The sequence below is a fragment of the Marmota monax genome, unplaced genomic scaffold (genome assembly GCF_021218885.2).
Source record: "Marmota monax isolate L192 unplaced genomic scaffold, Marmota_monax_Labrador192_F-V1.1 WCK01_AAM20220418_F8-fsc00070, whole genome shotgun sequence".
In the NCBI taxonomy this organism is placed as follows: domain Eukaryota; kingdom Metazoa; phylum Chordata; class Mammalia; order Rodentia; family Sciuridae; genus Marmota; species Marmota monax.
Genome location: NW_026692116.1, coordinates 2,382,569 through 2,396,111, shown reverse-complemented (window position 1 = coordinate 2,396,111; position 13,543 = coordinate 2,382,569). Strand labels below are relative to the sequence as shown.

The 13,543-nt window shown below is 40.8% G+C and overlaps 1 protein-coding gene across 4 annotated transcripts in view; it reads left to right on the top strand.

Moving 5' to 3' along the window:
• Tgfbr3 (transforming growth factor beta receptor 3) overlaps positions 1 to 13,543 on the top strand; it is a 188,107-nt gene that overhangs the window by 133,519 nt on the left and 41,045 nt on the right. For all 4 annotated transcript variants that reach the window (XM_046461657.2, XM_046461666.2, XM_046461681.2 and 1 more), the window contains 3 exons: positions 386 to 569; positions 5,005 to 5,173; positions 9,133 to 9,280. In XM_046461657.2, the coding sequence (XP_046317613.1) occupies positions 386 to 569; positions 5,005 to 5,173; positions 9,133 to 9,280 (501 nt within the window). The remainder of the gene's footprint in view (positions 1 to 385; positions 570 to 5,004; positions 5,174 to 9,132; positions 9,281 to 13,543) is intronic.

The window sequence follows — 13,543 nt, the reverse complement described above, 5'->3', positions numbered from 1 at the left end:
AGTTTGTTAAATCCAGCGATATGAATCCCGTGTAAATGGAGGGCCAACTGTACTTGGACAGTATATTCTCAATATGGATATAAGGATAATAACCAGGATAATTCTTATGATTACTCACATGGCACAATGTAGTCTCTCATCACAAAGATCTTTCGATGTTCAAAGGGATACCTTGGGTGAGTACTTTTGCCATTATCTGGGAGAACTAGGCATGGGATTATTTCTTGAATCAACTGCAGGAAAAGAAAGAAATAAAGAAAGAGGGGGGGGGCGGAGAAACTCTGGTATTGACAAACACCCATAGGTGGTCTCATATAAGTGCTTTCTTTACTCATTCAGCTCTGGGTGACCTGCCATGTTAAACAAGCAATTCTATTTCCTCTAGGTGTCTGAGGGCTCCGTGGTCCAGTTTTCACCAGGAAACTTCTCCTTGACAGCAGAAACAGAAGCAAGGAACTTCCCCCATGGAAACGAGGAGCTGTTAAATTGGGCCCGAAAGGAGTACGGAGCAGTGACTTCATTCACCGAACTCAAGATAGCAAGAAATATTTATATTAAAGTGGGGGAAGGTAAATTTTAAGTGGCTTCAGTTAATGACTGATTTATGATAGTCTGTTGTTTTCTTTTCTGAGGCCAGGTGGCTCGAGCCAGGAATCATAGGATTCTGAATGTTGGAGCTGGCAGGGTCTGCTCTCTCCCCCTCCCCTTCTTCCTTTCCTCTGTGGAAACTGGCCTGGTAATGACCAAGTGAGAAACCAAGAGTAGCATTTGAGAGAAGGGGAGATTGTTGTGTAGGATTTAGATAATGTGTCTCCACAGGAGCCAGAAAAGAAGTGAGTGGAAGGGGAGAAGTAGGGGTGGGGTGGGGGAGGGGAAGATGGTGGTAATGGATGCAGTGAAGGAGCTGGCAGGATGGGTCAGTTGCTAGGACTTCCTCTTCCCTATTATTCTGCAACTGTTTAGAGCCAATATCAGCTTATGTGAGATATCAGTTAAATTTTGGACAATAGCAGAGGAAAAGTGTTAAATACATTTTTAACACTAATGCCTGTTGCAAGGACAAGGCATTGGAGAAAGGAAGTATATGGCCTTGATAAGAAATTGCCCATTTAAATTTCCTCACATTGCAGAGGGATATAAATATCTGATGACTCAATTTTGAAAGCCTATTATTATTTTGAAAAAAAAACAACCCTTTTCATTATTATTTTTAGTTGACTGCATTGGGAATGCCTTAAGTTACTAGGAAATAACTCTTGTGAATGAGTCCTTGTTAAAATCAGGGGATATGTGAACATTATGTTTCAGGTCTTTAGCATCCAGTGCTTTGTGTTGGATTCTACAGCATCTGTCATACCTCCATCAATAGCATGGCAGGAGAAGAAGGGTTATTGAATGCTTGTTCCCAACTCTTTTTTTGGATCTGGGCTGGTTTAAAGTGTTTTGAGACAGGTGCAGGAAAGGCAGATACTGATGTTGGAGTGTGTGCTAGATGCAGAGGCCACACTAGGGACTTTCCATATACCCCGCTTAACCCCAGAGTAATCCCAGGAGGAGACATTATTCCCACCACTTTACAGAGACCTTAGTGGAAAGTTATGTGAACTTTCTAAAATCTACATCACTAGCAAGTGGCAAAGCCAAATCTCAACCTAGGTTTCCTGACTTAAGTCTAATGCTTGTTGCCTGCTTTAAATCTTAGCCACACAAGCATAATCTGAAAATCAAAGTGAGCTGGTGGATGAAGGCTTATATAGTTGGGATGAGAGGAAGTGTTTTAGAGAAGAGTTGGGTTCAAAAGGTTTAAATTTCTCACTCGGCTCTCATGGTAGTCAGGTAAGTAATCATCGAGGTCAAACCCCATTGAGATAAAATGAAAAATCTCTTTTCATAAAATTTCTAAGCCGTGGCCAATGCTCTGCATTTCTGAAGCAGAATTCTGGTAGCATGAAAGAATGTTAATTACCCCTTGGAATTTGTCAGACTAAGAAAATTTGTAACATTTAGCTGTGAGGCCTCATCCCTCTGACAGTACATGAGTTTCTAAGCATGGCAGTCACCTGCACTGTGGGCGAGGGGTTAAGTCACTTAAGTGATTAAGGTACAAACTTAATAGGGGAAATTAACTTGAAGACCTGGTGTCCAGCCCAGTAACTGTTTGAAGCCTCTGGAACTTGGCTTCAGTCATCAGCTGGAGTCTAAGTCACTAACCATGTAGAGGAACAGCTAAGGAGAGCAAGGTTTTTTAATTAAGTTGGTGGCTCATTGGAAATGTATCATCCTGGGTTGGACTCTCCTGAGCCAACCTCCTTACCTAGCCTGTACCCTCCTCATTTCCAGGGACCCCAGGCCTTAAGCTTCCTCTTGCTCAAACCTGGCAGTTCTCAAAGTGTGATCCCATTGCCTGGAAACTTGTTAGAGATCCAATTTCTTAGGCCTCCCAGGGCCAACTGAATCAGGAACACTAGAGTTGAACTAGCAGTTGGTGTTTTCATGAGCTCTAGGTGATTTTGGTGCTCCTCACATCTGAGAACTGTTTTCACCTGTCTACACAGAGTTAAAGAATTGAAGAGTGTCACTACTTTTTTTTAAAATATATTTTTTAAAAATATTGTTTAGTTGTCAATGGATCTTCATTTTATTTATTTGTATGTGGTGCTGAGACTTGAACCCAGTGCCTCACACATGCCAGGCAAGCACTCTACCACTGAGCCACAACCCCAGCCTTGAAGAGTAGCACTTCTATCCCAACTGGTCTTAATAACTAGGCCTCAAGCAACACAAATTTACCACCAGAGCCTCAGTTTCCACAGCAGGAAAATAGAGCATTCACTTTACCTCCCAGGCTTATTCCTGTTCTCAGAATATGCCCTTCTGAGTCTCAAAGTCATCTGTTAAACTTTTCTTAAAATACAAATAAACCATGTGATGTTTCATCCCCCTGACCCCCATAAATTTGCTTGGTTCCCACTTGGGATTCCCCTTTGTGATTTTCTTTCTACTTGGCACTTGGTGTGAATTTTGATGCCAGGTATGCAGAAAGTCATTTAGGGGGAAAAACCCAGACATGTGATCAAAAGTGATCAGCTTATTCAAATTAGTGACAATGGCATCTGGATTGGAGCCCTTATTAACTGCAACTTTGGAACAATTAAACCTTTCCTAGTGGCTTCCCAACATGGGTGAAGTTTTTGTTTTTTGTTTCAAATCTCACATCATTGTTTATGAACTCAGGAAACCTATGCCATGTGCCTATTATATGGCAGCTATAAGCCAGTTGCACCTGTGAACTGGAAATGCAGGCCACAATCCCAAGAGGGTCCTAGTCTCTTGAGTTCTCTGGTCCATACACATACCTTCTGATTCTCGATTAAATTTCAGCCAGGCTGCTAATATCATTTTCCATCCTGTGATCTGGGGGAGATATCACAGGGCTGCAGCTGTAGTGTGTGCATACCTCATCTGCACATCTGGCAAAACCCTCAGCAGATGTGGAGGAAGGTAGCTCTAGCAGCCCAAGTTGTGAAGCCTTGGTCTTTTCTCTCTGCGGGTGTTTTTAGAAAACAATGCAGAGTGCAGAGTCAGTGCTCTTTTGCAATGAGCTTACAAACAGTCCTTGTGAACTGCTCGGTCCCCTCTATTCTGGGGCTGGTGCTGGGGATGCCATAGTGGTTGGAGCTCTGATGTCACAGTGTGCACTTCAGACTTCAGCACAAGGGAGGTTGCACAAGTTGGGGAGGGGAGTAATGTCAACCCAAACTCGGAACTTCCTGGGATGATTCCTTACTCTCAGGTGAGACTTTCATGTGGATATGAACCCTGGCACCCCATCCTTAAAATGAAAAAGGCAGAAATCTGTTTGATTAAAGTGCCAGGTCTCTGATTAATTACCCCTTCTGAAAATCTTGCTACACCTAGAACTTCCTTGACACTGGTCCCAGCTGTCAGACTGCCAGCAGTTTCTTTCAAGTTCTGTTTAAACATTTAAACCACGAGATGAAAATCCCATCAAGCCCAGTGCTGTGAAAATGGTGTGTGCCATGGAGGGAGTGTCTTCAGACCCTTGACACTCCTCCTCGGGTGGAGGTGGTGAGCAGCACTCAACATGATGATGTTTGGAAAAGCATTTTGAAACTGTAAGGTGCCATATAAACATGAGTTGTCTGGGTCAAGATTATGAGAAAGGTGAAAGTCTGTCCTCCCTGTATCCCCAGAACTCCTAGTTTTAGCCTTCAGGGTAGAAAGGTCTGTGGGGAATAAACAGGAGGAAGTGATTAATGCTACATGTGTGGACCAGAGAATTCATGAGATGACTGGTTCTTCTATTAATTGAAATTACAAATATCCAAGGAGGAGCATATATGGCCATAGGGTAGATAAAAGATTCAATATTGAGTATGCTGACTGTAAAATACAGATAAGATTTTTAGGTGGGAAATGCTCTGTAGACAAATGGCAGTACAAGTCTGCAGTTTGAAAAAAGGGTGACAGTCCAGGTGCAAGTGAAAGCCATTGGAGTGACCAAGGTCATCTAGGAAAATAGGAGACAAAAGGGGGATTGAGGAAGGAGCTGAGGGTCTCAGCCTTGTGTACATCAGGATGGACTACAGAGCTTTTCAAAATAGAAAGGTGCCAGGGCACCACGTTGATGCTCTGAACAGATTCCCAGGGATGGGAGCTAAAGCTGGATTCTGACACACACCACAGTTTGAAGACCATTGGAAGGAACTCAAACGTAGGCCAGAGGAAAGGTACTAGGAAAAGAAAGGAAAGGATTTAGACAAAAAGAGGCCACTAGTGTTGGTCATTGGGAGGTCACTGGTGACCATAGTGGCAGACATTTCAGAGCCGTGATTGAGAAGGTCACAGGCTAAGATCCTTCTTTTTGTCTTGTGGTTCCTGGTGTCATGCACTGGCTCAGTCTCACCATCACCTTTTTCCTTTCATTCTGGTGACAGGTAGCTCAGTGGTTTGACAGATCACCTTGTAATTCTTTACTTTCAGACCAAGTGTTCCCTCCCACATGCAACATAGGGAAGAATTTTCTTTCACTCAATTACCTTGCTGAGTACCTTCAGCCCAAAGCTGCAGAAGGTTGTGTGATGTCCAACCAGCCCCAGGATAAAGAAGTGCACATCATTGAGTTAATCACCCCCAACTCTAACCCTTACAGGTGAGCAAGTGTGTGTGTGTGTGTGTGTGTGTGTGTGTGTGTGTTCTGAACTGTGGAGAGGTGAGAGTAAATGTCTTTCCTTACTTGAGGTAGAGAGCGGTGCAGGCCTCCCGATGCAGGAGGGAGGGATCCATCTGTGCTTCAGGTGTGGGTCCCAGCAGTTTTAAAGAGGGAGTAAGGACACAGTGGTGTCAATTTATATTCTGCATCTGTCTTCAGGTGCCATATATTCCAGATAAGTTCCTGAAGCCTGTTCTAAATTTCTGAGCATTAATTATAAGACACAATCACTCTTCCTATATCATGATCCCCACTGACTGAGATTATCTCTGTTGAGAAAATTACAAAAATGTGTCTTATTAACATAATTATCATTTTGGTAAAATTCTTTTTTTTTTTTTTTTTGCTTTCACATGGACCATCTTTTTTTTTAATTGGTTGTTCAAAACATTACAAAGCTCTTGACATATCATATTTCATACATTAGATTCAAGTTGGTTATGAACTCCCAATTTTACCCCAAATACAGATTGCAGAATCACATCGGTTACACATCCACATTTTTACATAATGCCCTATTAGTAACTGTTGTATTCTACTACCTTTCCTATCCTCTACTATTCCCCCTCCCCTCCCCTCCCATCTTCTCTCTCTACCCCATCTACTGTAATTCATTTCTCTCCTTAATTATTTTCCCATTCCCCTCACAACCTCTTATATGTAATTTTGTATAACAATGAGGGTCTCCCTCCATTACCATGCAATTTCCCTTTTCTCTCCCTTTCCCTCCCACCTCATGTCTCTGTTTAATGTTAATCTTTTCTTCCTGCTCTTCCTCCCTGCTCTGTTCTTAGTTGCTCTCATTATATCAAAGAAGACATTTGGTATTTGTTTTTTAGGGATTGGCTAGCTTCACTAAGCATAATCTGCTCTAGTGCCATCCATTTCCCTGCAAATTCCATGATTTTGTCATTTTTTAGTGCTGCTTAATACTCCATGGTGTATAAATGCCACATTTTTTTAATCCATTCATCTATTGAAGGGTATCTAGGTTGGTTCCACAGTCTAGCAATTGTGAATTGTGCTGCTATGAACATCAATGTGGCAGTATCCCTGTAGTACACTCTTTTAAGGTCTTCAGGGAATAGTCCGAGAAGGGCAATAGCTGGGTCAAATGGTGGTTCCATTCCCAGCTTTCCCAGGAATCTCCATACTGCTTTCCAAATTGGCCGCACCAGTTTGCAGTCCCACCAGCAATGTGCAAGAGTACCCTTTTCCCCACATCCTCGCCAGCACTTGTTGTTGTTTGACTTCATAATGGCTGCCAATCTTACTGGAGTGAGATGGTATCTTAGGGTGGTTTTGATTTGCATTTCTCTGACTGCTAGAGATGGTGAGCATTTTTTCATGTACTTGTTGATTGATTGTATGTCCTCCTCTGAGAAGTGTCTGTTCAGGTCCTTGGCCCATTTGTTGATTGGGTTATTTGTTATCTTATTGTCTAATTTTTTGAGTTCTTTGTATACTCTGGATATTAGGGCTCTATCTGAAGTGTGAGGAGTAAAAATTTGTTCCCATGATGTAGGCTCCCTATTTACCTCTCTTATTGTTTCTCTTGCTGAGAAAAAACTTTTCAGTTTAAGTAAGTCCCATTTGTTGATTCTTGTTATTAACTCTTGTGCTATGGGTGTCCTATTAAGGAATTTGGAGCCCGACCCCACAATATGTAGATTGGAGCCAATTTTTTCTTCTATCAGACGCAGAGTCTCTGATTTGATATCTAGCTCCTTGATCCACTTTGAGTTAACTTTTGTGCATGGCGAGAGGAGGGGATTCAGTTTCATTTTGTTGCATATGGATTTCCAGTTTTCCCAGCACCATTTGTTGAAGATGCTATCCTTCCTCCATTGCATGCTTTTAGCTCCTTTATCAAATATAAGATAGTTGTAGCTTTGTGGATTAGTCTCTGTGTCCTCTATTCTGTACCATTGGTCCACCCGCCTGTTTTGGTACCAGTACCATGCTGTTTTTGTTACTATTGCTCTGTAATATAGTTTGAACTCTGGTATCGCTATACCGCCTGATTCACACTTCCTGCTTAGAATTGCTGTTGCTATTCTGGGTCTTTTATTTTTCCATATGAATTTCATGATTGCTTTATCTATTTCTATAAGAAATGCCATTGGGATTTTGATTGGCATTGCATTAAACCTATAAAGAACTTTTGGTAATATCGCCATTTTGATGATGTTAGTTCTGCCTATCCATGAACAGGGTATATTTTTCCATCTTCTAAGATCTTCTTCTACTTCTCTTTTTAGGGTTCTGTAGTTTTCATTGTATAAATCTTTCACCTCTTTTGTTAGGTTGATTCCCAAGTATTTTATTTTTTTTGAGGATATTGTGAATGGAGTGTTTTTCCTCATTTCCGTTTCAGAAGTTTTGTCGCTGATATACAGAAATGCCTTTGATTTATGCATGTTGATTTTATATCCTGACACTTTGCTGAATTCATTTATTAGTTCTAGTAGTTTTTTTGTAGACCCTTTTGGGTCTTCTAGGTATAGAATCATGTCATCCGCAAATAGTGATAATTTAAGTTCTTCTTTTCCTATTTTTATGCCTTCATTTTGGTAAAATTCTGATTTTAATAAAGTTCTGTTCATAGTGTCTGCACTGAGAGCTGTTTCCTTAAAGCTCCGTGCATGTCTGTTTTGGGAGGGGCTTTCATGGTGATCTGCCCAGAATCTATTAGATATAGCTTGCCTCTCTCCTGTGTTCTCGCCCACCTCCCCCCAATTCCTTCCTACCCCTGGGCCAGAAATTTGACCCTCCCTATTGAGAATAATTAGAGAAGTTTTTAAAAGAAAGAAAAAGGAAACAAAAATAGTTCCTTCTCCCACTCTAGCCTGTATTTCTTTTGGGTTCATGACTCAAAAATTTAAAGATACTTGTAGTGGGATTTCAAAGTTAAAATTATAATCAAGTTTTGATTTCAAAAGTGAATAAATTACAGATCAATTTTGGTAATATCCCATTCTGTTCCACATGAAGAATTTTGTGGAAAATTAAAAAGGATACAGAAGCACTCTGGCAAATTTGCTTAGATATTAAGCCCAAAGCTACATTTGAGTATACCATGCCCTTTAAGCCCTTTATGCGTTACAAGTATATAAAACCAAGACAAGGACTCTCCACTTAAATTCAGAATGATAGAGATGTTATTGTTTAGTAATATTTTTCTTTTATACTGAATTCTTAAAAGTTTGGGTTGCATTCATCAGTGTTCTAGCAATCCCTTGGTTGACCATCTGTTGTTTTTTTTTTTTTTTTTTTTAAATAACTATGTCCAGAAGTTTGGGAAAATAAATGCAGATCTGATTCTTACCAATTCTTAACAGCTTGAGCAAAACTTATATAAGGCAAGAAATTCTCCAGTCTTTTACCTCTCATTTTATTTTGAAGTTTCCTATTTCTTTTTTCTTTTTTTTCCTTTACCACCATGACTTCCTCCTCCCTGCCACCAGCTGTCCCCGTCACTGAACTGCCACCCACTTCTGGTTTTGAAGGACTTTGAGCATATAGCCTAGTTGGAAAGTTACACATTGAAGGTGTTCAAGGTTGAAGAAGCAACAGTTCTTCTTCAAAAGTAAACTTCTCTGGTTCGTTCAAGTCCATTTCAAACAGTGGCTGCATTAAGTAACCGCCGCTTTTTGCTCTGCAAAGAAGAGAAAATTTGAGTGACTAATTTTCAGCAGGCTTGTGTTTCTATTGTTATGTAAAACCATTTTGTTATGTGTGCAATAACAATCTGTTTTGCACATGTCATTTGCCTGGGATCAACTCCAGCTGTTTAATCAACTGGCCAGACACTAGAAACATGAAGACTTGGAAGAGAGGAGATAGTTGCAACTTTCTGGCATTTCGGTCCTAACTTTGCCTTTGTTTTCCATTCACAGTGCTTTCCAGGTGGATATAATAATTGACATAAGACCTTCTCGAGAGGATCCTGAGGTGGTCAAAAATCTCATCTTGATCTTGAAGTGCAAAAAGTCTGTCAACTGGGTGATCAAATCTTTTGATGTTAAGGGAAACCTGAAAGTGATTGTAAGTTGGTTGCACATTTGTCTTGATGAATGGCAGTAATTTAAAATGTGCCTATGCATGTTATTTTTGTAAAGGTTCTGACTCGTTGGACTCTCTAAGTTCTCTCAGCTATTTTTTACTTTACAAAATAGGCTGCTTCTTGGCTTCTTCTGATAAGGGTGATCAGTGGTGGTGATTAAAATGGGCCTCTCAGGGCAAGACAGATCTGGGTTTGAGTCCTGGGTGTTCCATTTATAAACTGACCTTGGACAAGCCCCTTAGCTTTTCTGAACTTCACTTGCCTCATTTGTGAAATTCCTGAAATGTACTAGAACGCTTCTCACTCATAGTGTGTCAGTATTATGATCCCGAATAGCAGCTTTTACTTTGGGATTAAGTACTTAGGTAAGATATGGGAAATTAGGCTGACCCCAAGTCACATTATAGATGTTTTGGGGTTAATTGTGTGGTTTTGGCACAACTTTTTGCTTGCTTCTAGCTCTTAGGGACCTGCAAGTATGCCTATTTCTTATGCATTTTATTTTATGAAGGTCATACATAAACCTAAGAGGCTTAGCTGGTTGGCATAAGGTGAAATAGCAGCTAGTTTCCTAAAAAGTTGAATGTTGAAGTCTGGTGAAATAAATCTTATCTCAGATATCATTAGGGGAATAACTATTTGGCAGAATATGGGACTGATTCATACTGAAAATTAAAGAAAAATCCTTCTCCCCATTTTTGACTTTTTTAGCACCTCTTTTGTAGGCTCCAATCTTTATGCATTGTCTTTTTTAAAAAGTAGACCCATTTCTCTTTCTGTACCTGTGTTGTATCCGTTGGAGTGGGTTTTGTTTTCCATATTTTGGGAGAGGGCTGTCTTTGGTTTTGGCATCAGTCACTTGTGGCACCTTCTGTGTCTTCAGCTGTGGGCAAAGCCAGCTGTTCCCTGGGCAACGCCATGTAACCGCACTTACTGGAGGCAGCGTGCAAAGCCAAGAGCACACACATCATAATTTTTAAGTAATTGTTCTTGGTTCCTGTGGGTTTTAAAACTTTTTTCTTAAAGTTTCAGAGTAATGACCCATCGTGTGTAACAGTGATAAATTAATTTGGTGTCCAGTGCAAAGCCCGGCTGTGATTCTCTGAAGTTGCAGATATTTTGATTGCCCTTCTCTGGCATGGCATGAGGGGTGTTGGTGACCTGGGGTGTCTGTTACTTTTGCTGCCTGGCACATGAGCCAAATGTTTTTAATTTCAGAATAAAAAAAACAGGAAAGGGAATCATGCTTTGAAAGGCAAAAAACATACGGTACATTTTAATTCCCTGCTGGAGTTCTTGTGTAAATATTCTTTCAGGCCTGACCCTTTAATGGCTCTTTTTCTCCCTGAGTTTGTGTGCCTGGTCCCTGGCAGTTCTGGAGTTCACTTTGAATGTCCCCATCTCTCATATGAATCAGAAAGTCTAGAAATGAGATCGCTCATCCCAAGCAAGATCTGTTTATATTCCTCTCCTTGGCTGTACTCCTATTGCAGGCCAATTTTGGACAATGCATGACAACATTACTAAACAATTAGGTAATGTTTCATGATGTTCTTTTCTATTCTCCCAGTCAGTTTCATGCTTTGTGATTTCCTAACTCCCCTAACTTCAGATGTGAATTCTGACTCCTGTAGGTGAAAGGTACCTGCTAATACAAAGGTTTAAATTCCTGCTTAGAAAGGGAGGCATGCTCATAGAGACCCTGTTTCTATTATTTCCTGTTGAGATGGCATGGTAGAGTGGAAAGATTCCTGGCTCAGGGCTGGAAAGGACTGGATTGAAATCCCATCTCTAATTGTCATTACTCCTAGTAGATGTTGGGCAGCCTAAATGAGCATCGAGTCTGTTCACCTGTAAACTGGGTAGATAACACTCACCTTGACAGTTAAGGTGCGGTTTAGCTGAGTTTATTCATTTGTTTTTTCACTCACTCACTCACTCACTCACTCACTCACTCACTCACTCATCCAAACAGCAAGTATTTGTGAAGGACCTACCTACAGGATATTTCCTCTAAAGCATTGGGCATGCAGCATGCACATCGTGAACTCTCAGCTACATGTGCTACTTAATCTGTAAGTCTCAGGTTCTCCTTTTCTAACAAGGGAATAGCAGCTTCTCTCCCCTTATATCTTGGAGGAAAATTAGAGAATACATTTAAGGCTCCTAGCACAGTGTCTGGCATAAAGGGTGTGTGTGTGGGGGGTGTTCATCTTCCTTCCGTAAAAATTTTCTTTAAGAGCGTGTCTATAGGAACAATTAGGGTACTTCTCTAAACAAGGGAAAACAAAGAAAAATGTTCACCAAAAGAATTGTAATTGTGGGGTAAACTTGAAGAGCCCCATGGGTGTGGCTTATGCCTGTTTGTTGGAGGTCGGGGTATGGGCCAAATGCACTCTCCAAATGGCAAAATGGTCAAAAGAGATGCAAAGGGTTTTGCTGAGAGAGAATGGAAACCCTGAAAGTGTCCACTTGCCAGGTCCAGATCTGGCTCTTTCCTCAAGTCCCTTATGGACAATGGTCCCCTATAGACAATACATAATCACTTCTAGAGCAGGAGGAACCTCCAGGATGTAAGAATGGATGAAGGAATCTTATTAGAATTTTTCTCTTATACTGTTTCACGTGGTCTCAGGACTTCCGGGTTGGTGATGACCAACTTATTCTTAGAAAAGATATTTTTTAAACCTCAGTGAGAATATGCACTGCACCCTCTGGCCCACTTCCTCCCTACACCTTCGGTTCTGACGCTAATGTGACAGGGGTGGGGCAGGAACTTTAGAATCTTCCTAGCTCATCATCTTTCGTGAAGATGTGGCTGGGAAAGATGGTGGTGGTATTTGGAGACCCCCTTAAACACTCCTATTGGAGAGTAGCTCCACTAAGGTTGGAAAAAGCCTAGGGATTCCCAGAAATACAGGGTGAGGAATTTGCCCAGTGCTGAGAATCATCTTTCCTGTCATTGTCCCAAGCCTTGCTGCCTCACAAATGTGTTGATAGACCCTTTTAAATTCTGAGCCATAATTGATATGAGGTATACTGACAGCTTCCAGATTTAATGTTGAAAGGTGTAAACAGATTACTCCGTATTGGTTCAAAAGGACAGGTGGCAGCTATGATGAGAGTATTCGGGAAATACAATATTTCCTCAGCTGTCCAGTGACATGAAAGACTAGGGCAGATGAGGCCAACCAGTATTGTTTAGGCCAAGGTTGTGATTCCTGCCAATCAAAACAACCTGCTACTTTGAAAGGCTGGAAGGAGCTGAGCCTAAGAAACCACTGTTGACTAAACGAGTAAAAAGTTCTAAGAACAAATCGGATCCTTCTTTACTTCATTTTAATTTTTTTCTTTCTTTATTTCTTCCTTTTTCCTTTTCTTTCCTCTTTCTCTTCCTCCAACTTCTCCTTTCCCTCTTTCTTTTTAACCTTGTTTTCCCATAAGGAGTTTTCTCTTAATTAGGCCAAGAGCTAAACCATTCTAAATCTATGAAACTGAGTTTAGGAATGGGGGCTGCAGAACTTGGTTAAAACTCCACCTGGTTCCTCTGTGAGCAGTGGTTGTGACTGGTCAGTTTGGCCAATTTCCCTTGGATAAGCACTTTGGTTAATAGAGAAATATACCGGGTGAGATCCTTTAAGCTTTAATTGAAATCTATGTGTCTTCAGCCAAACTCCCACAACCAAAGAGGCCAAGAGAACTTAGAGCCTGTGAATCTTTTATGGTTTTACAGTGGGAAAGGATTAATATTTAGTCATGTTCAGGGCAAACAGAATGGGAAGCAAATGAGGAATTTAGGAAAAATGCTGCATATATGCAGGAGAAAATCATTGGGCATGGAAATTAAAGTGATTTTTATTCAGCATGAAAATGGTATAATCTGCAGGCTGGAAGGACTTTGCAGCCTGGTTGGAGCAGTTGTTAAAAATGTGCCTTCCCACTGGGGTCCCTCTCCAAGCACTCAGCTTCCTTTCCTCTGCCAAGGTCACTGCTGTAAGAGTCAGCAGGTGACATTGACATTTACCTTCTATGACCTGGTTACTCAGAGTACATTTATATCTGTTATTTTAGTTTTTTTACTGATTGCCCAGTGAAAGCGAATTTTATGACCTCCTTGTCTTACTGTATAAAATATTGTGTTTTTAGAGGAGTGATGACCTTATTTAGTATTTTAGGATATAAAATGTAAACATAGTTAAGAGAATTGGCAAATGCATACAATTACAGAATTGCTAAATTAATCA